We start from the raw sequence: 25,544 nt of genomic DNA, 5'->3' as shown, positions 1-25,544 counted from the left end.
CCCATCTCTATCTCCGCCTCGGCGGGCCCAACTCCAAGCTGTCCCCGCCTCCATCAGATGAAAGTCCCGCCTGCAGGCAATACTGGGAGAGAGGTGGGATCACAACACTGGAAAAATTCCTGACTACCACTTCCATAAAGAAAATCCAGCCCCAGTTCTCTGGGCCATCCCTATTTCTCCATCACCAATGGTCTGTACTGCTGCCACTCATCCAATTTCCAGGGCTTCCTCCTCCATATCGGTCAAGGTGGCCATGGTTGCAGCTTCAACCCAATTCTCTGCCTCTCCCTGAAGTTATAGACTCTCTTCTCCAGCAATGAAAAAAGCCTGGGAGTTCTAAATGTGGGAAGTGAACTGATTGCTGAGGATGAGTAAACATTTGAGGAGAATTGGAATAAGAGCACAATAGGTTGAGGGTGAGTATGAGTGATGTCTATTGAGATGGAGATTTGAGGAGGAGACTAGGGAGAAAAGAATGTATGTGACAGCAAGATATTTCGGTTAGAAGAGTGCTATGCAGGAGAATGCTCGGGAGGTGCCAGAGTGAAGGCTGCCAGCTGCGAGTTGCAGGACACCCACCTTACCAGACTTGATGAGGTAATTAAATCTTCTCCTGCACTGGACCTAGGTCTTTGGCACCATATTTTGACTGCTGACAGCCTCTGCAACTTGCAGTCATGCCTGCTTGGTGAGGCTGGCTGACCTGCTCCTGTCATCCTCAGAGAAGGGGACTTCTCTCAGTGCCCTCACTGCATCAATCATCACCTCCAGGGATGAGTCTGTGAACTAGGGAGCAGCCTTTCCATGTCTTCCATCTATACTGCAGTCCCTTGCTCCTTCACACTGGATTGTGTGTTTCAATTATTGCTGCCACCGAGAGACCTGTCGGGGTCTCTTTAAATAGAGATCCTTCATTGCTTGTTTAGGTATGCTTTCCTCCTTGATCATTCAGGGAACTAATCAGTTTGCTCTTGGAAAGAGCAAATGCAAGGTGTGCAATTTAGTTGGGCGGGTTCCCAATCCACAAGTGGTCTCACCATTCCATCAGGGACTAAATGGAAAAGATTCCGTCCTAAGTTTGTCAAGAAGGTGTAAACAGATCTTGGTGATGTAACTTTCCACGATTTACCCATTTGTGGGCTAATTGATAAATAGAAAACAGAGACAAAAAAGTTGAAGAAACACATTGCAGATGTATTAAAAATGTGTGAATTATATGCAAGAAGGTGTATATAAAAGAATCTACATTTTTACGTCTTAGCACATTCTCAGGATGTCTCAAAGTACTTCCTGTTTGATACGTTACTTTTGAAGTATGGTTACTATTGTACCAGCAAACAATTTACACAGAGTAAGATTACCAGTTAATCTGTTTTTGATGATGTTCTTTGAGGAAGGAGTGTTGGACAACTGGAGAACTCTCTACTTTGTTTCAAATCTTGTATGCTCAGCCAACCAGGCAGTCAGGCCTTGGTTTAACATATCAGCTAAAAGAAGCCACAGCCAACTATGTGGCATTTACTCAGCACCACTCTGGTGAAGCTGAGATGATATATTGAAATTCTATAGAGCGCTTGAAGCCACAACCTTCTGATTCAAAGACAATAGGGTTAGCAATGAGTCTAAACCCAGAGATTCCAAAAAGTAGTATTCTAATATTCAAATAAATATCCCATGATGTAACATTTGCACCACATAAGTGCCAGGCAATGACCATCTTAAACAAGAGAATCCAACCCTCTGCCCTTGACATTCAATAGCATTACCATTGCTGAATTCCCCAATATCAACATCCTGGTGGCTACCATTGACCAGAAATTGAATTGGATCAGCCATATAAACACTGTGGCTACAAGAGCAGGTCAGAGGCTGGGAATTCTGCGGAAAAAAACTCATCTCCTGACTCGCCACAGCCTGTTCACCATCTACAAGGCAGAAGTCAGGAGTCTGATGGAATATTCTCTACTTGCCTGGATGAGTGCAGCTTTAACAACACTGAAGAAGCTCGATACCATCCAGAACAAAGCAGCCTGCTTGACTGGTGCCACTTCTACCTCCTTCAACATTCATGCCCTCCAGCATGATGCACAGTGGCAGCAGTGTGTACCATCTACAAGATGCACTACAGCATCTCACCAAGGCTTCTTCGACAGCACCTTCCAAATTCGCGACCTCTACCACCTAGTGGGACAAGGGCAGCAGATGCATGGGAACACCACCACCTGCAAAGATCCCCTCCAAGCCACTCACCATCCTGACTTGGAACTATACTGCCATTCCTTCACTGTTGCTGGGTCAAAATCCTGGAACTTCCTCCCTAACAGCACCGTGGGTGAACCTACACCACATGGACTACAGTGGCTCAAGGCAGCAGCTCACCACCACCTTCTTAAGGGCAATTAGGGATTGGCAATAAAATTGCTGGCCTAGCCAGCGATGCCCACATCCTGTGAAAGAATAAAAAAGAATGAATGTTTATATGGCATCATTCAGAATGCACAAGCCATTATCATTTACATGCAGAAACTATCTTGCCACAGTGGTTAGTCATTAATAGTTACTTCCACAACTTTTTTTGCTGGCAACACAATCAAAATTTCCACAAAGCTGCAGCACAAGTTACTCTCAAATCATTTTAAATCACCAATTTTGTTTCTTGAAGCAGTAAATCTACACTTTATGGGAGTGAAACGTTTTTATTGCTACTTAAGTTCAACAGTGCTTTTTGTATTGACATGGTTAAAGAGATGGAAGGAATCCACTGTGCACTGATAAATGTTGCATCATATTAACAGTAAAGGGGTTCTGGCTTAGGGAAGAATTTTCTGCCTGTCAGGCAGGATGGCCCGACCCAATCTCCAGCGGGTGGGGAGCCAATCCCCACCGGAGAAGCGGGCCCCGCCGCCATTTTACGTGGGTGGGCCAATTAAGGCCCGCCCAGGGTGACATCCGGCCATGCGCTCCCTGTGCGGGCGGGAGGGGATTCCCCAAAAGCAAGAGTGCGCTCTTTCTCGCATGCGCACAAAAGAGCGCACATCTCCCTGAGGCTAAGTGCAGCCTCAGGGAGATCACTGACACTTTTAAAAAGATAAAAAATAGAAAAAAGAATCCTTAACATGTCCCCCTCATGTGACAATGTCACATGAGATGGGACATTGTCATAAATTACAGTAAAACTTTATTAAACTTTTTAAAACCCTGCATGAAACCTCATCCCACCGGTGGATAAGATTTCATGTTTTTTCTAGTTGCCGCCGGGGCTCCTGGCCTACCCACCAACCTTAAGGTTGGACGGGCAGGTCCTTTAATTGTTTAAATGAACCTGTCAATGGCTTCAATTGGCCATTGACAAGTCGGCGGGCCCGCAGCTCATTTTGCTGCGCCCCCGCCTTCCTGAAAATTTAAATGGGGCGGGATGACGTCAAGGGTTCCCCCCAACATCATCCCGCGTCGGCGAGCAGGCCCCACCCCCTGCTCGCCGACAGCAAAATTCTGCCCTTAGTTTCCAAAGTGGCAATAGTTGATAATCTTGATAAACAGAAAGAGATCAAGCCCTTAACAAGACACTCTCAATGTAGTGGTATATTTACCCATTTTAAACGTGTATTGCAAAATCAAATTTCTCCTTATAAATACATACCTCAGCTTTGTTATTTCATATTCACTTAACCTGTATAAGAATGTAACTGACCCCAGCTAGCCTAGGTTACTTGCAAGGTCAATCCCACTTGCCCACCTTCTCACTATATAACTCCACGCCCTCCACCTCCCATTAATAAGACTAGCCTATGCCTGTTTAATTTCTGTGAAGCTTTGAATTGGAAGTTGCTGTAAGTGCCATAATATGGCACCCTCTTCAGGGCATTTGGGATCTGTGTGATAGGAAAAATAATTGTGTATCTCCTGAACAAATCAGATTGAAGTATTGTGAAATGAACAGTGCAGAGTCTAAACCATGCAGTGCCTAAACCAGGGAGTGTAAATTAGAATTCAATGTCAAATCAGATAGAGGAAGTGAAATAAAGAGGGGGAATGAAAGACTGGATTAAGAGGTAGAAAAAACTGTTTCTATTAAATCCCTAACACTTAAAAGGAATTGAAAGAATAAGACTCCACACTTGCAATAGCTAATTTTCAGCGCCAGAGAGGTTGTTTAGCAGAAATTAACATTATTCAGTCTGTTATAAGGGTACTTAGGTGGAAATGGAGAAGCCCTAACCTTCTGTGGCGTGTTTCGTTCATACCTACAATGCAAGTTCAGGAACTTCACTGTGTTCAGTACATTAAAATGATTAGCCAGTTGACGAGATGTTATTTTTGCAAAGCTAATGGTAATGTAATGCATTTTGGACAGCAGTACCTGAAGTTTCTTGTTTAACTGTACATCTGCTCTCGCCTGAAGTTACAGTGCAATCATCATATAAATAACAATGTCTAACCCCTATTTTGACAGGAAATTCTGGGCCAACATATGTTGATTTGGTTTACATAATCTTTTTTTTCTCTGAAGTTGTATGATGAATTATCTATAGCCCATTTCTGTATTACCATATATCAATGTTTCCTTGACACATTTGGCTCATACTTTGACAAAAGCTTCAAAAGATGTATCAGTGTATATTGCCTTCATATAAATGTCCAAGAAAAATTATAAATATTTGAAAGAGGAAAACCACATCAAGAAGAATCATACAAAACCTTATGGTGTTGTGCCAGTTTATTTGCACCAAGAAAATGTGATCAGGACTGAACCTGACATACGTTAGAATAATTTTTAAAGGTTAATCTCGGACTATGTACACAAATGATACAATATATTCCTCGGAAAGTTATGTGACAGTACTTTTATAGATGGCTGTTGATTCTAAAATTACCACATAAAGGTTCTAATAGAATATTAAAGTCAAAGCTACATTTAAAAATCTCTGCACATTGGTCTATTACATTGATTTATTACAAAACTAGGTCTGGGTATGGCAAGCAATTAACAGCACTTCTAGTTATATTACATAGTATGTAAAAATAATTGCAATTGGATAAAGTTGGTATGGTCATGGTAAAATCCAGTTTTTAAATTATCAGTCTCAATTTTACTACCCCTTCCCAAGAGCAGGAAAGGGTTGGGGTGGATGGTTAAAATCTAATGATTGAGCAACCTGACCCCATTCCTACCCTTCTCAATTTTAAGATTGAAATCAACTCATTGACAAGCCTCCCACAAAATGCAGGAAACCAAATCAACATTCCAAATTATGACTAATCAGCATGAGCTTTAAATTTAACAGGAAGCCAGAGGAAGGCCTGAGCTGCTGATTCCCAAAGGTAAATGCTAAAGTCCTCGGGGATGAGAGAGAGCGGGCACCAAGGATTTTAGATGCTACTCTGGAGGTCATGGCTGAAGAAGTGGAAAAGTGGAGGAAAAAGGATCCCCTTGCAAAGAAATTCTTAGCCATGGTCATCTTCACAGCCACTTACAATGCCATTCCCACCCTGCTCTGAGGCTACAGATCTGTTTCCAAGAAGTGGCAGAGTTCTGTGAGCATCTCCTTCATAAAGCACAGACAACGCACCTGGCTTAGGTAGAGGTGAGGGAAGTGTTCCTGGAAGATGCTAGGTTGACAGGGCTTCCTGTTGAGCTCTTCTGTCCCACCTGCTCCTCAATGTGAGCAGCTTGCCTTCTTATTTGCTGCTTCTGCTTCATCACCCTCTCATGCTGCAGCCCAATGGAGATTGCACCCATAGCTGGGAGCCCTTGCAGTCATAACCAACAGCTTTTCCACGTGCAGCACCACCCCTTACATACTACACCAACGACAACCAACTACTTAAAACAGCCAGCACCTTCACAAATTCAGAGTCAGTAGCAAGTAATCAAAAACCAGCCTCAAGTTATTTATGATCCTTTTAAGTAGCACTGGTGGCAGATCCTTCTTGCTGCTGAACACATTAACTGTGCGAAGTTGAAAGGGCCTTAATTAGATCAGCCCAGTCCAAAATGGCAGCATTGGTGTCAAATCACTGTTACATGCTGGTTAACATCATGATTTGCCTACTCTGCGTATTTCTAGCGTATTTTAATGTCCAAACCAAGATGGCGTTCAGTGTAGGCCATGCCAGAAGTGAACATGAGAGCCATTTTGGTACCTATACATCACCCAATACGCCAAAACTATGGGCACAATGGATCCCGGTTTTGTGGTCAAAGTATCTTAATCTTCTGTTACCTGACCCCTATATAGTTTATGAGTTGAACCATTAGTAATGACTAAAATTTAAAGCCCATATTAAGTTATATACATATATGCACTACCTGAAAGGGTGAAGAATTGAAGTGGTGAAATAAAGAGAATTTCTCAGAAAACTCTGAGTCAGGCAATAAATACTTTCAAGCATAAAAACCATAAAAAGTTAATATGAGTTATAGAAAAATGTGTTACTTCAACTGTGACTAAGAAAAAAATGCCCAGAACATAATGGAAGGTTCTGAGTATTTCCCATTTAACAGAATCGTAGAAACATAACCAATATAAAGATCACGGTTTTAATTTCAGGATGGCTTTGGGTGGATGGGCAGCAGGATGAATTAGAAACTCACCCACTGCACCATAAAACAGAGAAAGGGTATTTTAGCTAATCTCGCAACAGGGTTTCCCACTTGATTGGGAAATCAATTTCCCACATTCTCACTATGGCAGGTCAATCAGAGTGTGCCTTTTAAAATTTTCTTCGGCCAGATATTGCTCTGGAATGGTGGAGGAAGAAATTATTTCAAAATGTGTTGCCTGGAAACCCACCACCGCCACCTCCCCCTGCCCCACCAGCCCCCGTGTCCTATTAAGTTTCCCTAGAGCCTGGAAGAGGTCAGGGCAAGGAGGGAAGATTTCTTTCCCAGACAGTGGGAAAAGAACCCCAAAAGCAACAAGTGCAACAAGTATTGAGAGAGATTGCACAAAAAATGGCAATTCAAGTAGCATTACTCCCAGGTTTTGGAGCCTAAGTAGGGAACACCAATTAAGTCATAAGAGCAGCAAAGATGCGTAGAGGTTTTCATTTCTCCATCTCTCTCAACACATGATAACAGTCCTTTCCCCGCTCCCCATGACTCTGAACTATCTCCTCACCTCCATCACATCGTTCATTATCCAGTATAAGAGCACTGTAAATCACCTCTCATTCACATAACTAACACACATTCACCTCTTCCTTGCTCCCTTCATGGGCCACCAGCAGCATTCTTTTCTTACTTGCTAATCTTTGCTGAATTACCAACTTCTCTCATTGCTCTTTCTCACGTCAAACTCCAGATCGATGCTAACTCTTATCCCTTTTCTATTTCCTCCGTGCCCTTCTCAACAGCCACTGCGCACAGTAGATGAAACATCTCAGAGAAGAAGTATTCTAAGGAGGCATCATCACAAGTTTCATCACTCCCAAACATCGACACAATGACTGGCAACTCAGCTGGATTATAAAATGAGTTAGAGGGGTCAGCTGGTGACGAAGCACAGCACTGGTGAGCAGCAGCAGATACTGATGCAGTCACAGCCCAGGAGAAAGCTTAAAGGACAGCAAGATCCTCTCCCATCTTTAGTGAGGAGAACAGACATGTGGACTTCAAAGACCACGCAATGAGAATAAAACTGCTTGCATCACACAACCAGTTATCAGGTATTGTAAGATCTACGAAGAAGTTTCATCACCACGGCTGAAAGTATAGTGAAACCCACTTAGAGCCTGTGCATCATGTCATCTTGCATGGCATCAGTATTTTAGAGAATGTAACCACCTCAAGGATGTTGCAGCTGAGCCCTCACAGCACCAGTCAATGGTCTCATTATTTGCAACTTGGGTGAAAGATTAAATGGCTGCCATGCAGGCTCGGGACTCAAATCTGTATTTTGTATTGGAGTGGCAGGAATCTGCCTCAGGGAAATTGGTGGAACAAATAAGTGTTTCCAAGGTACCATTCATCTTCTGAAATCTGCTCTCAGAGATCAGTGGAAATAATCTGCCCAACCTGAAGAGGGTGCCAGAGCAGCTATGGAAGCAGCACAAGTTATCCTCCCTCAAAATATCAGCAGGTCTGGTCCCTTGCCAGTCCCTTAACCAATACCATCTGTGGTGCCAGAAAGCTGGCTCAAGCTCCCAGATATCGGCAGGTGCAAGCAATTGACATGACCAACAACAGCCTTCCACAAGCTCTATTGATGGCACAAAAGGAACACCTGAAGAGCAGCAGAGTTAATCAGACTTCGTTAAAAAAAGCCCATTAGGTGAGAAAATAATTCACTATAATGTTGTGTTTGGAATTAAAGACATCACCTTTACCATATCTATTTTTGATATTAACTTCTTAGCCTGCATTGACATTGATACGGAGGTTGGCCAAATTTTTTCACTTCTTTAATGCAGATTGAAGGGACTGGTGAAGGTAATAACAAGGACTATTAATGCTAAGAGATTTAACACTTTTCAAATACGGGATGGAACAGTTCACCAAATGTACTACTCTATCAACTGCCCTTTGGCTTCCAAGCTGCAATATATTATACTGGCCTCATACCGATAACATGCCCTATCATGTTCCTGATTGTGCTGTGGCTCTGATTGTACCTTTGTGGTTCATGCATGATGGTGTTGGCAAGAGATATCATCAGCAAGGTATCAAGGGAATATCCCTTGTCCTATGTCAGAGACCCTCTGATGTTCCTGGATTTGGTGAAGGGCCAGTGTAAGTCAGATAATAATGATATTGTGACAGTTGACAACAAAATTGCCACAAACTTGCATTACCCTTCTGTAGTGATCACATCAATGGAGTGGAAAGAAATCCTTACTCTTCGTATAAACTGCTAGCTCATCTTATAATGCCCTTTTGGTCTCATGAGTGCACTATATTATGCTCTGGAGATTAGGAAAACTGGTCACTGCTGCAAAACCATAGCTCTCTCATTCTGGCCATTGACATCCACCATAAAGAAGACAGAGATGCAGCTTGGAAGGAGCCTGTGGCAGGTGCTGGAGTTAATTGCAGAGTTAAAACAGTGGCTAGCAAAATTAGCTTTCTTTTGAAAGCCTGGTTTTATCATAGTTCCTCGGCGCTGTATTCTTGTACATTAGAGAGACATAAAGAATAGCAGTCCTTTACACCAGAGACAGATTCCTGTGGATGAGCATATTTGTTTATTTTAAACCAGTGTCATTACAACCAGTGTCTGAACTTGTGAACTCAGCTTGCTGACTGAAGAACACGACGGAGATTCCAAAGTCCAGAATATTCAGGTGATGAGCTACCCTTTCTTTTCACAAAAGACAAGATGTTGTAATTACATTTGAGTAAGTTTGTAATTTGTGATTTTTTTTCTGTTTGTTATGCAGTGCATGCTAAACAGCAGAAGCAGCACGATATATATCAGGAGTGGCCAACATGGCTCAGGAGCCACATGCAGCTCTATTACACATAAAGTGCAATTCACAGAAAAATATCTCTATCTCTGTGTTTTTAATGAAAAGATCTGAGGTGAAGTGATCCAAACTCCCGCTCGCACTGACTGCACTCGGGCTAACTCTCGCTGCTCACGCCCAATCGCTCAATGAAACTCAAACCCCACCAATCCCATCACAGCCCCCGACAATCCCAGCCAATTGGAGCCCTCCTTGCTTTTTTCCCATTTAAACAAACTTTAGGTTTGAATTTGATTGGGCAGCACTGTGCCTAATGTGATGCCACTGCGTGGCAATGCCTCATGATGGGCATTGTAGTTTCTTCCCCTTCTTGTGGTTGCTACTGATGATTGGTTAGTCCAGCTGTGGCTCAGAAGTACCCTGATTGAAAGGACCACAGTGACATGGCTTTAAATCAGATTTTTTTGGGGTGGTGGGATGCGGGAAGAGGTAGCAGAAATGTAGACAGAGAGAGACAGACAGACAGAGAGCGACAGATAGTGAAAGAGAGAGAGAAAGACAGAAGGGAAAATGATGGTGCAGGGAAGCGGGAAGAGGTAGCAGAAAAGACAGATAGAGAGAGCGAGAGAGAGAGAGCGAGAGAGAGAGAGAGAGACACACACACACACACACGCAGAAGTGTGAATTATGTGACTGATTTGCTTAAAATATAATTTTATAATCTTCAGGATTGCTTTCTTTGGCCACCGGGAAATTGATGCCAATTCCGGTAGACTCCCAGCCATTCCAGGATGGGGATTCACAAGGCCTCTAACTCTTGCGCTGATTAGCCCTGACAACTATATCATCTAAAATATAATTATTATTTCAGATTTAGAAACTGTGTTATATGTACTTTACGATTATTGAAGTTAAGAGACAACTTATAGCTAGTAATATCTTAAAGCACATGTAATAAAAATCTGTCTGTAAAATTGTCAGTATCTTGTGGCTTTCGAATTAAGATTAACATATGAGGTTCTACGGATCAAAAAGTCTGGCCAGCCCGGCATAGATAGGGCTAAGCAACGGTACAACCAAAAAGTCAAATCAAAGCTTTATAGTGAACATCCTATATTTATAGTGAGTACAGCTGAATATCCAACTGTGAATGGTGGTGGATAATTAAACAAGTAAATGGAGGGGGAGGTCCCATAACCATCTCCATCCTCAGTGATGGCATTGCCCAGCATTTGAGTGCAAAAGACAAGGATGAAGTGTTTGCAACCATCTTCAGTCAGAAGTGCCAAGTAGATGATCCATCTTGCTTTCATCCTGACAATACCACCATCACAGATGCCAGTCTTCAGCCAAACCAATCCACTCCAAGTGATATCAAGAAATGGCTGAGCACACTGCTTACTGGATATAGCAAAGTCTATGAGCCCTATCAACATCCCTCCTATAATGCTGAAGACTGGTGTTCCAGAACTAGCTGCACCCTGTTGTTCCAATATAGTTACAACACCGGCATCTACCTGAAAATGTGTAAATGTGTCCAGTTATACCCTGTCCACAGAAAGCTGGACAATTCCAATCCAGCCAAGTACTGCCCCATCAGTTGACTATTGAGCATCAGCAAGGTAATGGAAGGTGTCATCAACAGTGCTATCAAGTGGCACTTACTCACCAATAAGCTGCTCACTAATGCCCAGCTTGGGTTCTGCCAAGACTGCTTGGCTCCAGTCCTCATTACAGCCTTGATCCAAACGTCATAGAACCCTAGCAAAACTCAAGTCAATGGGAATCAGGAAGAAAACTCTCCACTGGCTAGAGTCATACCTGGCATAAAAGAAGATGGTTAGTATTGCTGGAGGCCAAAAATTTCAGCCCCAAGACATCACTGCAGGAGTTCCTCAGGAAAGTGTCCTAGATCCAACCATCTTCAGCTGCTTCATCAATGACCTTCTCTCTATTATGAGGTCAGAAGTCACAACATAAAGATGTTTCTACTTGTCGAAGAATCCAAAATTAAGGGCCATAAGTATATGATGGAGGACATGAAGGTGGCATACTTATCCATTAGACACCCAATAAAACAGAAGAAAAAGTTAGGATTTGTCCACTCAAGTGTAAGTGAATTTTTAACAGCATGCTAAGTCTAACTGCTGTCAAACAACCTCTCTGGCACTGAGAGTTTACTTTTAAAAGTGTGAGTCTCATACCTACAGTTTTTAATTATTATTGGATATTCTAAAAAATTTAAAAATCAAACTTTTTTCTTTTTCTTTCTGCCTTCTTTATCTTGATCTCTTAATCCCATCTTTCTTTCCCTCCCTAAATCACTCTCTGCACCAGGTTTGGCAGTGAATTAAAAATTCTGTATTGCGCATCCTTGGTTTAGACTGTTGTCTCAAGAATGCCTCTTCAACCTGATTGGTTAAGAATAGAGGCCATAGCTTGCCCTGTTCACAAAGGTCCCCTGTAGAGGGTGCCATGCTGTTTCAGCTCTATTATAACAGCAAAACGCATTGCAAAAGCCCACAGAAAGTCTGTAGACAAATGCAAGAGTATTGAATGGTAAGTGCCATTCATTCACCACTGACTGCAAAATCTAGGCAATTATCAAAATTTGTAGATGGTACCAAATTGGGGTGAGAGGGGAGTGGGCAGTGGCAGAATATAACTAATAGTGAGGAAGAATGCAACATAATACAAGAACACATTAGAAAACTTGCCTTTAGGATGGTTGTGGCAAACAAACTTTAATGTGATAAACAGATGGTGATGCACTTAGGTAAAAAAATAGAAACATCACCTACACTTCAGTAAATAAGAAAACTGAATGAAGTAAAACAGCAAAGAGATTTAGGTACCGGTGAATAAATCACAGGTTAGAAAAACACTTGAAAATGCTAACAAAGTGCGAGGATTTATTTCTAGAAGCATAAAATTCAAAAGTAGTGAAGCTATGTTAAATTTATATAGGGTCCTTGTCAGGCTGCACTTTGACTACTCTACACAGTTCTGACCTCCACACTATAAAAAAAGATAAAGGGCAGAATTTTACGGGCTGTCACTGGTGGATTTGCAGGCTGGGGAGAAGGGGTGCCACAAAATTCACCAGGTGGCTTTCCCACCACCTACTTGCTGTCTCTGACCTTTTGGGGTGTGGGGTGTGCAGGCGAGGCATAGGGTAGTGCACCTGCCCTCCTCCCAGCTGAGGCCACTTAAGGGCTGCTTCCCATCCAGTCGCAATTTAGAGTCTGGCAAGAGGTCAGGGACAGACGGGGTAGCATGGCAGGTAAGGTTGCTCGTGCCTCGGGCAGGATGGGGTAAAATGCCTCCATCACTGGTCTCCTTTCCCGATCGCCTCCACCCAAGATCTGCCCCGCACACCGTGTCCCTACCTCCCTTCCTCCCCAGCCTTTCCAACACTGCCCCCACTCCTCTTGCTGCACCCTCCTCCTCCTGGGGCCTCCCTTCCTGTCTCCGCCGCAAGATCCCGGGCCTTATTTTTGTCCTGGGATCCGAACACTTTAGAATTTGGGGACTGCCTGCATGTCCCAGCAGTGGCCACCGCTACCAGTGAAAATGCTAGGACTGCAGATCTGCTGGACAATCTCCGAGGCAGGACTTCCTCCCAAGTGAGGGACAGAAGTCCCATCTCCAGCCAATTAAAGCTCCATTAAATGGCTGCAGGACTAGCAACATTGGCAGGGATGCATCTGTCACTAACATTTTTGGTGGCATCTGAAAAATCCTACCCCTAAAAGCACTGGAGAAAATGCAAAGGTTTACAAAGGTAATATCAGAGCAGAAAAATTTAACAGATTTCGGCTTCTTTCTGGAAAAATGGAGACTTAGAGGTGACCTGATAGAGGTCTTTAAAACTATGAATGGGTTAGACAGGATAGATGTGGTGAGAATGTTTCCATTTGCAGGAAAATCCTGGACTATGAATGATAAACACAATATAGTTATTAATAAATCCAAAACAAGTTAAGTAAAGTTTAGTAACTCAAAGTTGTTAGGATGTGCATCTTGCTAGCACAGGAAATGTTTGAGGGAAATTGCTCAAATGTTTTCAAAAGCAAATTAGCTAAGTACGAGAGAAAAGGGGATAGAAAGATATTCTGAAAAGCTGAAGGTATAAATAAAATGGGAGGAGGCATGTTTGGAATATGAACAACAGCACAGACTAGTTATGCTGAATGGCCTGTTTCTGTGCTGTATATTCCATATAACTCTGTATAATAAACTCAAAATATGACAGCTGCAAGAAATATTGTGATAACGTTTTTTGAATTTTATAGTATTTGACAAGGGAGTTTTTTTTACTCAAAAGTTAGTCTAAAGACTTCTTCTGCACCCCATAAAGTGATGTTGTACGATATAGTGATGCTACAATCCCAGTTTAGGTTACCCCTGGACAGGCCTGATCCCAGAGAGGAACCTAGATTGATAGATCCTAACTTATAATTTGTTTGTTCAGATATGTTGAGATTAGCTACTGAACAGAGTCACAGGAGTCAGCTGATGAACTTTTAACAAAAGAATAAAACATTTATTCAACAAGAAAAAATGAACTATATTACAATACTCATTCACTCACAACTATACCTTTACAGATATATACAGATTTGTAAGGATAACACAAGTTACAAAAGCTATTTTATACTCTAATGTTCACAGTAAGTACACAGTCCATGTAAACCAATAGGCACTCTGTGGTCAGACACACCACACTCTGAAACCAAGTGACAGATGCTACTTCAACCAGATGCTATGGATCTCTCCTCAAGTCCCCCCAGATACTTGGCACACTGTAAGCCAATCACTCTCACTGAATTCCATCTCTCACACGAGGGTTTCCAATCTCCACTTTCCAAGAACTGGCTTTAGAATCTTCTCCCAAACTGACACTTTCTCTCAGAAACCTTTCACAAGGCCTCCAGGGTTTTGAACTCTCCTTCTGATGTTCCTCTTCCCTGGGTCACCACATGCATTCAAGCTGTCTTCGACACACACTCTCTCACCGACTCAGCTGTCAACAGTACCACTGCTGCTTCACATGCCCATAGCAAAGAATTACAGACCTTCAGTTGTCTCGTTGGACCTTCTTGCCTCTTGCAAGCTGTTCTCGCTTTGAATCTGCTTGCTGCAGCTTTTCTCGCTTTAAATCTGAAAATTGGAGCCGTTCTCTCTGCCCCTCACTCTTAACTTCATTAATAGGACATTTTCCTGGTTCCTGTCCTTCCTTTGACTAGAAGGTCTTCTTTGGACTTTCTCCTCTTCCACTCCCCTGGATTTTTGGGATTTTTTTTTTAAGCTTGGGACTGACAATCTGTCCCCTTTGCTCCAGTCTCTCCTGGCAGTAACTTTCAAAAAAACAACTGAACTCTACCAGCTTCCAAAACAAACTGCTGTCTTTCTTCTTCTGTGTGTCTGTGGGAGGGATCTGCCTCTCTGGACCTCTGTTGCTAGGCAACAGTCCAATTCTTCTACTCCTGTTTGTTTAACTTCTTAAGTCATAAACTCCCATTAGAAATGCAAGCATCTTTTTAAAGTGAAACTAAAACTCAATTTAACCTTTCTTAACCCACAGATACAGAAATACAAATCAAACTTAAACTTTAAAGCTAAAATTCATTCCTAACACCCACAAATACAAATATAACTTAGTTAAGCTGTCTCTATTTCCTAACATTGACTAACCACAGCTGCAGCTATGGCAACACTGTTTTAGCCACATGCACTAAATTTAGTCGGAAACTCCTCAAACACAAACAAGTAAATGTACTTCATATGTATATTTATTTAAACATCTACAAAACTTTGAAGTCTCTTTCAACAAAGTTTGGAATTCTGGCATTGATTTATCAATCATTCCACATCATTGTACAGCTTCTAAGCGTGTCCAACAGTTGTGAGCGGTACTTTGACTTTGTTCAAGTTACTGCTGCAACTGTAGACACACACAGGATACGCCATAACCATCTCTGCTCTAAATCTGAAATGTAGTTGGACCGTATTTGCCCTTTGCCATGATGTGCCCTTTGGAGCTCTTATTATTGGGTTTGCTCTCTTCCACTGGTCTTAAGCAGCTGTTCCAATTGATTGAGCTGACCAAACTCACAACTCCACCCTCCATGGGGTATTGCTGGTGTTCCATCAGGAAGTCCAACAGTTCCATCCATGTTGCAATCCACTTTTAGCATATAACCAAAAGTAACAACCAAGGAAAGTAAAGCATATCCATACAATAATCAAAAATACTCACACACTTTTCTTTTTGTTTACCATTTTACTAAATTAACAAAATGTTAAAGTACATGAATGAGTATTCATATCACATGCTCAGTAATGTCCATTACTCATTTTCTATTTACTAACAGAACTGCAATTAGCCACATCGAAATTCCAAATAAGTCACATGTGGTGAATGTATTGGAAAACACTGCTATAGAATTGTGTGAGACTAAACAAAATTCATTGAATGGTCAATCCTTTTGATAAATTGGCCTATTTATAAAAAGCACACAACAGAGCCATCTTCCACCCAGGCCCAGCAAACCTAAAACTAATCACAGTTCAAATCAATAAAGAGACACATGAGATTCATGAGCCATCATTATTGACACTGAGCCATTCTTATGTTATGAATGCTGTTCCAAAGCAGAACACAGCTATCTGAAACCTGATTGAGATATTGTTAAATTCATGACAATTATAACATTGGTTACAGACAAAAATATTATTTACCTAACTTCCACACAACCAGACCTTAGAACCATCCTTCAAGTTGTCTGTTAAGATTGTTAAATTATATTGGGCTAGCTTTTGCTGTAGCAGACATCTAGCAGAACCCACTGTTAGTTAAACTTGTCCCTGCACCCTTCAGCCCAAAAGATGTTTGCCCACTAAGCTGCCAAAAATGCGAGCTGATAACAGCACACCAAGGGAAATAGGGTATCTGAGATTTGAGTAAGCAGGACAAACAATAGGGTATCTCTTTGGCCAATGAGGTTTAAGGATTCCTACAATAAACAATGACTGACTACAAGTACTTTGTTGGCTGTAGAGCACTTTGGGGCATCCTAAGGCTGTGAAAAGCACTATATAAATTCAAGTCTTTCTTTCTATTCGGAAGCCAACAAAAGGAGTGAGAAGGAGGTGATTTAAAGGGGGTTAACTCAATGTCAAATCAGGTACAAGAAGAGAAATAAGGGAAAGAAAGTTTAGATTAAGAGAGAAAGAAGACAGGAAATAAAAGTAAGAAAAAATTAAATTTAAACTCTGACATTTTAAAAATCATCTAAAACAATCTACAACCTGAAAGAATTAAATATTACACTTATAATAGATAATTTTCTGTTCCAGAGAAGTTGTTTGGCCATCATTAACACTTACCACATTGTTAAAATGATAATTATGCTTGTAATTAATTACTAGCCCTAACAATTTGCAGTGAGTTTCATTCATATCTACCATGTAAAACAGCAACTTACCATTTAATACATTTCATTGGTGAGGCAGTCAGCAAAATGCTGATTTTGCAAAACTAATTGTGTAACAGTACAACGAGGACAGCAATGTTTGGATATGTGGACTTAACGATACTTCTGCCTCTTGCCTGAAGTTGCTGTACGCTTTGCATATAAATAACAGTGAGTTTCATTAGCCTCACTGTTATTTTAACTGCAAAATCTAGCCCATTGCTTCCTTAAGAAAATGTCGTTTTATCTTCATTTAAATCTTGTTATATCTTTATATTGTTTAAACAATGGCAGGAGGATTAGTGTTGTGTTGAACGGTAAATAGGAGTTGGGAAAACAAGGGTAATTTGGATTTTGTGTGATAGTGTAAAACGTCATTAATGCATCAGCAGCCCATTTAACACCTCTCTGATTTTCATTCCCATTGACTTCATTGAACTGCCTGGCAATCTGCTGAGCATCAGAGAAACTTTACTTTCAATTCTTTAATGTTAGAGAAAGCAGACACTCTCAACCACTCCCTACAAACATCAACAAATTGTCAAAAGGGCAGTAGAGATCTGTAAATACATCCAAGCACATAAAATCAGAGTTCCTGTGTGACTGACATAATTTCAATTAACAGCAAATCACAGATACTGCTGCAGGATAGCATTTTCCCTCAGATCACCAAAGTGTTTCATTCTAAGACTAAGAATAGTATTTTCACCTCCTATTTCCTATTAAGGCCCTATAAGTATCTGATGTTCCAGATTTCATTTGAAATCACAACCAAAGTAAAACTTCTAAGCTTCCCAATTTCCAGAAACATTTGCTATATTTGATCAACTACATAACAAGGAATACAAAAAGTCTGAGATTGGAAGGCTAACACTGTGTTTTCAATCCAATCACCTAATGCCCATTGTTGAGTGGCTTACCTGATTGGGAATATGTCATCCTACTTTATTTATTTTATTAAACAAAGGTACATTAGATTGCCCTATGTAAATATAACTCTTGACAAAGCAAACAGAGGAGGAAAAACAACTTCTCCAATACTTCCCATATGTACAGAGGGTGGTGGGTCAAAAGAACTGTCTACTCTATCAGGAAGGGAAAAATGGAAAAAAAAACTGATAGGGACAAAGGCACAATTAAAGAGATGGACCTTATAAAATATTTTAATGGTAGTGACGGAGAGATTCAGGTGGAATCACTGAGCAGGAACATAATGGTAGAAAATCATTCATGCTCACTAAGTTATGTGATCTGGGTGCAAGAGAATGGCCCAAGACCAGATAAAACTGGGCCTTGGGTCTCATTTCACTAAGTCAAAGGGCCTTTGGGCACCAACCGCACATCCCTGGCCAGCTCTCCAGTGAAGCAGAGGTAAATGTCAGGCTACTGTGATGTTGGAAAGAGCCCTCAGGTGGGTTCTAAGAGGGTGGCAGAGGCACTTGAGAAGGGGCTCTTTCCGAATCCACATTAAGGTATGTTTTAAAAATTTACTAAACAAATATTTACCTGGCCTTTGGCGACCTCTAAAGTTCTCTTAAAGAACCGATGGCTAGGCCTCTGTGGAACCGTGTTTCCACAGTGCAAGATCTGCCTAGTTTTTGACCAACTTTGGAAAGGGGTCCTGAAGCACATGTTCAAGGAGTCTAATAGCTGTTTCTGGACTGACGCTAAAGCTTCTTTAGATCACCAGAACCAATATGTCAAGGGGAATGTGTTTCTGATGCTGTTCCAAAGATTGGACCTCTCTGCCCCATTTTCTGCCCATACAAATGGCACAACCAGGTCAAATTTCGCCCTCATAGTACCTGAAGAAACAGCCACCAGCGGAATGGAGTGGGGAATAAAGAATAGATGTAGGAGTATACACTGGAGGAGACTACTAGAAATAGGATGGGACAAGGCCAATTTGACCAGGTGTGGAGCTAGTGAAACAGTGAGGACAAGAATGTGAACCTTTGTGCTGATGAAGATGTAAGTTCTCATTTTGGTTGAGTTATAATTTGTGAAAAAAGCAACTAGGAAATCTGACAATATACATGCTGAAAAATGGAGCCTCAAAGTCATAAAGGTGTAGAGTAAACATAGGAAATGATTGCCAATGAATCCAATTAATGTAGAGTTAAGTGCAAACATTCTATCTATTTGCCCACCATTAAAATTTCTTTGAAATCTGTCTATGGAGCAAGCTAAATCTCTTCTCTTTGATTACAACTGATAGAATATGGAATAACAGGAAGTATTACTGCAAAATGTTGATATTGTGTTCCAGTATTATACTGAAGAGATCCTTGCAGATGCCCACAGAATGGTTTAAAAAATCAGTTGCTTTAACTAACTATGACAGCAAGAGTTTTAGCAGTTCTTTACTTAACTGATAAACTCTTAGGATCACTGAACTGAACAATTCAGTGACATAAATTATTAGTTGAGTGTAACGAGAGAAATGCTGGAACTCATCACTCCCAGACAGTATCTATACAATTGGTTTTTAATCAGTGTTCAACAGAAAATTGCTACTGTAGTCTTTGTAGACTATGCATGCCATGGTTTAATTCCTGTTTATTGTTCTACCTTCTGTCACCACGCCTGCCTCTTTCAATACCGCTGAATGTTTGCAAATCACAAACTTCTTTCTGTCTACTCTTAAACAAATTAATTTTTTCCACCAAGATGAGGCAATTGTAATATATAAGGACTGCCCATTACCAAACAGTAAGTCAATATGCAATTACCTGAAATGATATTAACATGAGTTTTGTAGATTTATTACTTCAAAAAGCCAATAGCTTTGACTGTGTTCCATCAAGGAACTACCTTTAGAGAATTCAATATTTTTTAAACAGAGACCTGTTATACAAACTGTCATTGGTTTATCACTTCTTTCTATAAAAAGACTAGGTAATAAAATACTAGTTTTAGTTTTTGATAAAGAATGTCTGCACAACCCCAAACAAAGCCCGGTTGAGTAAAACATAATTCAGATTGACATGTTAGCAGTTTTGGTTATAACAGACATTCCATTATGCTGTGGAATAGGGGGTGGAGAGCTGAATAAAGCATGGGGTTCAACCTAGTTCTTTAATCGGCTCTAAGCTCCAGTATAGTATCAAACATGTTGGCATTCACATCACAGCTATTAGTCGGCAAGCCAAAAGCAAACAGAACCCCTAGGGTCTGTTTAAGAACTTGTATTGCTTCTGGTCTGCTAGGAATGTGACCTTCACATTTGTTGATTATCTTTTGTCAATCAGACCACTTCTATATAATGTCTACCAATTCCTGATGCAGATTTATGGAGTGAAAAAGTAATGATTTTGTTTTCCAGTTTACAGACAAAACTGGAACATAAAAGCGATGTCTAAAATATCAAAAGCTCAACATTAATTGCCATCATACAAATAGTGGGGCAAAACTATTTGCCTAGAATAATATGGAAGTGTTGAAACCTGAATTACCTACTTACAGCTACAGAGAATTGCCCAGCAAATTCTATGTCAGAATTGGTACCCCACGATAAAAAAAAAAGTTAAGTTCAGTTCTTAACTCTTGCTTCCATTCTCTTTTCTCAGGATAAAACCAGCTATAATCATTCAGTAGCCTCTGCTTAAATATCAACTAATTTGCAAAATAACACAAATCATCTGCTCATAAAACCCTTCACAACATGCTTCAATAAGTATATTCGTAGCCACATTGAAAACAAACTCAACATTGAGGACCAATGCATAAAAACATGGGACAAAAAGGTTACTCACATTTCCTCAGCACACACTTCCAGATTTATTAGTTACAGTAAATTTGTATGTGATCTTTCAATGAACTCAAGAGTGCCACTGATCTTAGATTTCCTCTGGATCCAGAACCTCAGTGCTGACTAACAATGAACCAAAGAAAACAGAATCAAAGCTGATGAGCCCTTCTCAATATAAATGAGTATCATCAAAAGGGTTTCCCAATCAACTGCATATTCGAGATGATGAAGTGTACTTATTCTAAGTTTTAGAACATGGGTCAAAAATAATTTATATGCTTTTAAGGCTACATAATTTGCATGATTTCCTTGTGAGACTAAGTTTATAAAACATATCCCAAATTTGTACAGACAGCTTGTGCCCTGAAGAGATAGTTTGTTCAAATAATTCCTTTAAAAACGTAGTATTGGTGTGTGGCTGCGAAGTTTCATAAAGTATTAGCATAACAAAGTACAAAAGGATTGTAGAACTGCATACCTAAATTATTCGAGCGTTCTGATCCCTTGGAATATCTCGCCTTAAATAACTATTTTCATTCGCAAAACAAATCGAAGTTGGAACTAGATCGCATGGATATTTCTAGAATTACCCAATCTGTACAATGTTTTTTTTCTTTCAAACGATCTAATAATTCTTTTCCAGACACCGATAGGAAAGAAAGCCTCTGGAACGAAAATCAACGCACTAAGCCGAAAATTCTACCACCGAAAAACAATGCTTCCCTTTGATCGTATAGTGTCGCTGTCTACTGGACGTATTTCTATAGTATTCGCTATCCTACGGCAATTACTCTATAAACATAATGACACTATACCAACATGATAAAGAGCTGTTCTAATACGTCCACGTCTCATTCTACCTCCGTTCGATTTCCTCAATTATCAAATATGCTGACTCTGGTGAAATACAGGTGATATAAACGGGAAGATTTGTGTTTTTTTCCTCCGGTGGTTGTGTGCCTTTTTCCTGAGAGCGGAATAAATAACAAAAATAAAATCAACCTCATGCTGCTAGAACCACAGCGACTTTGAGCATGGGATTGGCCAAAAAACATCTTTCCTGTTTTTGGGAAGCTGGCTAAATGGGACCCAGGTCATTTTGTCGCATTCAGAAAACGGAGAAATGCTTAAATCTCTTTATTTTTTCAATGGAATTGTTTCGGACATCCAATATTCATAGCTGCAGCAGTCCTTCCTCCATCCCGGAGAGAGTTTACATCTTTTGACTGCAAAAAACTTGCAGCGTTTGCAGGCTGGCTGGCTGGCTGCTGCTGCATTGAATGTTCACCGATCTTGAACACTGCAGGATGCACATGCATTTTCAATTCGTATTTTAAAAGCATTTCTGCTCCAGGGTTGTCGTGATTCTGATGATTCTGGGGGGGGGGGTGGGGGAGTGGGAGTAACAAAGGTGGGTGGGGGGGGGTGAAATACAATTCAGGTCAAGGCATGCAATCTAGTTACAGCACTTGCACTGTCTGCCATCCCAGCATAAGGTGGACAGCAGCCCCATATATTGCTGTACAGCCGATGCTGCATTCCAGTGTAACAGAAAACATCATCATAAACATTTTATTTTCCAGTAACCAGATTTAGCAGTAATGAGACTTGGCTGGGGTACTTGTTAATCAGTTCACAAAGGGCAAGGGACCCACAGATAACCCGGAGCAGCATTGTAATTTTGTTAAAAAGAAAAACAAAATTACACTTTCTCACCCTGCAAAAAAACACCCCTAACTTTTAAGAGCACCGATTGGGGGCCTCTTCCCACTTACCATTGGAGCGTCTGACAATATTTTCCAAAAAAGTGTTCTGAGGGGCAACAAGTCCTTTCCTTCCCCCCGCCATCCTCTCTGCTCAGTGGCTAGTGCTGCAGTGATGGAGCTGGTGCGATGGGGAGAGCGGGACGCAGGCTGCAGCTCTCGATCTTCCCTGCTCATGGTAACGGCGCAGACAATGCGTGGAGCTCCGAGCTCGGCGAAACCTCCCCTCCCCTCCTCCTCCTCGTCGTTCCGCTGTTCTGACCGCCCGCCTCTCACACGCCGCGGGGACGCGCACTGGTGGCGTACACCAGGCTCGAGGCGGGAGCGAGCTTGAGCGCGCGCACCGTCCCTCCTCTCTCCCCACACCCCCCACCAGCTTCCAACAAATGCAGCAGCACAGCATTGATTCATCCGGAACATAACACATCACTTAACCCCGTCAGCTTCTCTTCACTGAGAGTTCCGTGTGCACGCACCTAACTGAGAACGACTTGAGGCATCATCAACAGCATCTTCTACAAACGTGTTGAGCCTTACTTTGTCCAAAATGTAACCCTCTTTGATTATATCCCACTAGATGCATGAGTTTCGAAAATGATTGTAAACTTAGCTCTTAAATTTCCCTCAATACTGTCAGTTCTCTCCCTTAAATATACATCCAAACGAGTGCAGACAAGTACCAAGGAGAGTGGTAACCTGCTGCATCTCTTAATCAAGTGCTCCAAAGCGTGCGGCCACTATCGTGAGAATGTTACTTGTGGACAAAGTTGATGAGGTAGATTCCAGAGTGATATTCTGGAGCTTTGTTCAGTTATCTCCTGGGATATGTGGGGTAAAAAAATCTAAGTTTGGGAGAATTCATAATTGGGCAATTGTGCACACAGTCCATTGGAAAGAAGAGTTCTGATGGACAAATGCATATTTGCGATTTCATACTTTTATAACCTACATTTAGCGCGGACAGCGCCTCACGAGTCAATATCATTAGTATGTGCTCAGGTACGGGTGACCAGGTAGGGGTGTCTGAGATGCTTGCCATTAGCACACATTTATTAAAATCCAAATCTACCGATAATGCGATGCGATAGTGAATTGATACGATTATGAACGGCCAGCTGCAGTGCAATTTACAGGCACTAGACTCTGGGTGATGACTGAGATTAACCCATGATTTAACAAACTCAAATTGCAGCACTGCCCTCCCAACACCAATTCCCAACACCTGCAGCAACATAATGTTAGTCTTATTTAACTAAATATGCACATTAACTCTGGAAAAGAGTTTAAGAAATGTGTATTAGCACTAATGAACAATGATTGTAGTCCATTCCTCTTAAGAATACATTTTATGGCAATATTTGCCTTTCCGATCCATTATTAGGCTGTTCATTTTATTCCTGCGAATGTTTCAAGGGATCTTTTAAAGAATCAAAATGTCATAAGCAGAACATACCCTTACGCCCTCATCTCAATGAATTTCAGGCTCGGCACGATGCTGAACTCTTCTTCCGCCGTCTTCGTCTCCGTGCTCACTTCTTTGGGCAGGAGTCCTCTCCCCGTTCAACGGATCCTTTTACCCACCTCCAATATTCTCCCTCCACCTGGACCCCTCCCTCTGGATTCTTACCTTCTCTTGATCTTTTCATTGAGAACTGTCGGCGTGACATTAGCCGTCTCAAGTTCTCTGCTCCTCTCACCCATTCTAATCTGTCTCTCTCTGAACTTACTGCACTCCGTTCTCTCAGGTCCAACCCCAACATTGTCATCAAACCCGCTGACAAGGGTGGTGCTGTTGTTGTCTGGCACACTGACCTCTACCTCGCAGAGGCTGAGCATCAACTCGCAGACACTTCCTCATACCTCTCCCTGGACCATGACCCCACCACAGAACATCAAGCCATTGTTTCCAGGACTGTCACTGACCTCATCTCCTCTGGAGATCTTCCTCCCACAGCTTCCAACCTGATAGTCACCCAACTTCGGACGGCCCGCTTCTACCTCCTACCCAAAATCCACAAACAGAACTGTCCCGGCAGACCGATCGTGTCAGCCTGTTCCTGCCCCATGGAACTCATTTCTCGTTATCTTGACTCCCTTCTCTCTCCCCTTGTCCAGTCCCTTCCCACCTACATCCGTGATTCCTCTGACACCTTACGTCACATCAACAATTTCCAGTTCCCTGGCCCCAACCGCTTCCTCTTCACCATGGACGTCCAATCCCTCTACACCTCCATCCCCCACCAGGATGGTCTGAGGGCCCTTAGCTTCTTCCTTGAACAGAGGCCTGAACAATCCCCATCCACCACTACTCTCCTCCGTCTGGCTGAACTTGTTCTCACACTGAACAATTTCTCCTTTAACTCCTCTCACTTCCTCCAAATAAAAGGTGTGGCTATGGGTACCCGCATGGGCCCCAGCTATGCCTGTCTCTTTATGGGGTATGTGGAACATTCCTTGTTCCAGTCCTACTGCGGCCCCCACCCACAACTCTTTCTCCGGTACATCGATGATTACTTCGGTGCTGCTTCATGCTCTCATCAGGACCTGGAAAAATTTATTAATTTTGCTTCCAATCTCCACCCCTCCATCATTTTCACATGGTCCATCTCTGACACTTCCCTTCCCTTCCTTGACCTCTTTGTCTCAATTTCTGATGATAGACTGTCCACCAATATCCATTACAAGCCTACCGACTCCCACAGCTACCTCAACTACAGCTCCTCACACGCCGCTTCCTGTAAGGACTCCATCCCATTCTCTCAGTTCCTTCGCCTCCGTCGCATCTGTTCTGATGACGTTACCTTCAAAAACAGTTCCTCTGACATGTCCTCCTTCTTCTTTACCCGAGATTTTCCACCCACGGTCGTTGACAGGGCCCTCAACCGTGTCCGGCCCATCTCCCGCGCATCCGCCCTCATGCCTTCTCCTCCCTCCCAGAAACATGATAGGGTCCCCCTTGTCCTCACTTATCACCCCACCAGCCTCCGCATTCAAAGGATCATCCTCCGCCATTTCCGCCAACTCCAGCATGATGCCACCACCAAACACATCTTCCCTTCACCCCCCCAGCGGCATTCCGTAGGGATCGTTCCCTCCGGGACACCCTGGTCCACTCCTCCATCACCCCCTACTCCTCAACCCCCACCT

At 42.0% G+C, this 25,544-nt stretch overlaps 1 protein-coding gene across 1 annotated transcript in view; it reads right to left on the bottom strand.

Moving 5' to 3' along the window:
- Positions 1-22,482, bottom strand: part of kcnh1a (potassium voltage-gated channel, subfamily H (eag-related), member 1a) — a 311,195-nt gene extending 288,713 nt beyond the window's left edge. The window contains exon 1 of the mRNA XM_078557611.1: positions 22,410-22,482. Within this exon, the coding sequence (XP_078413737.1) occupies positions 22,410-22,482 (73 nt within the window). The remainder of the gene's footprint in view (positions 1-22,409) is intronic.
- Positions 22,483-25,544: the final 3,062 nt, after the last annotated feature.

The sequence above is a fragment of the Cetorhinus maximus genome, chromosome 14, assembly GCF_964194155.1.
Source record: "Cetorhinus maximus chromosome 14, sCetMax3.hap1.1, whole genome shotgun sequence".
Taxonomy (NCBI): Eukaryota; Metazoa; Chordata; class Chondrichthyes; order Lamniformes; family Cetorhinidae; genus Cetorhinus; species Cetorhinus maximus.
This window is presented reverse-complemented; position numbering and strand designations above follow the sequence as displayed.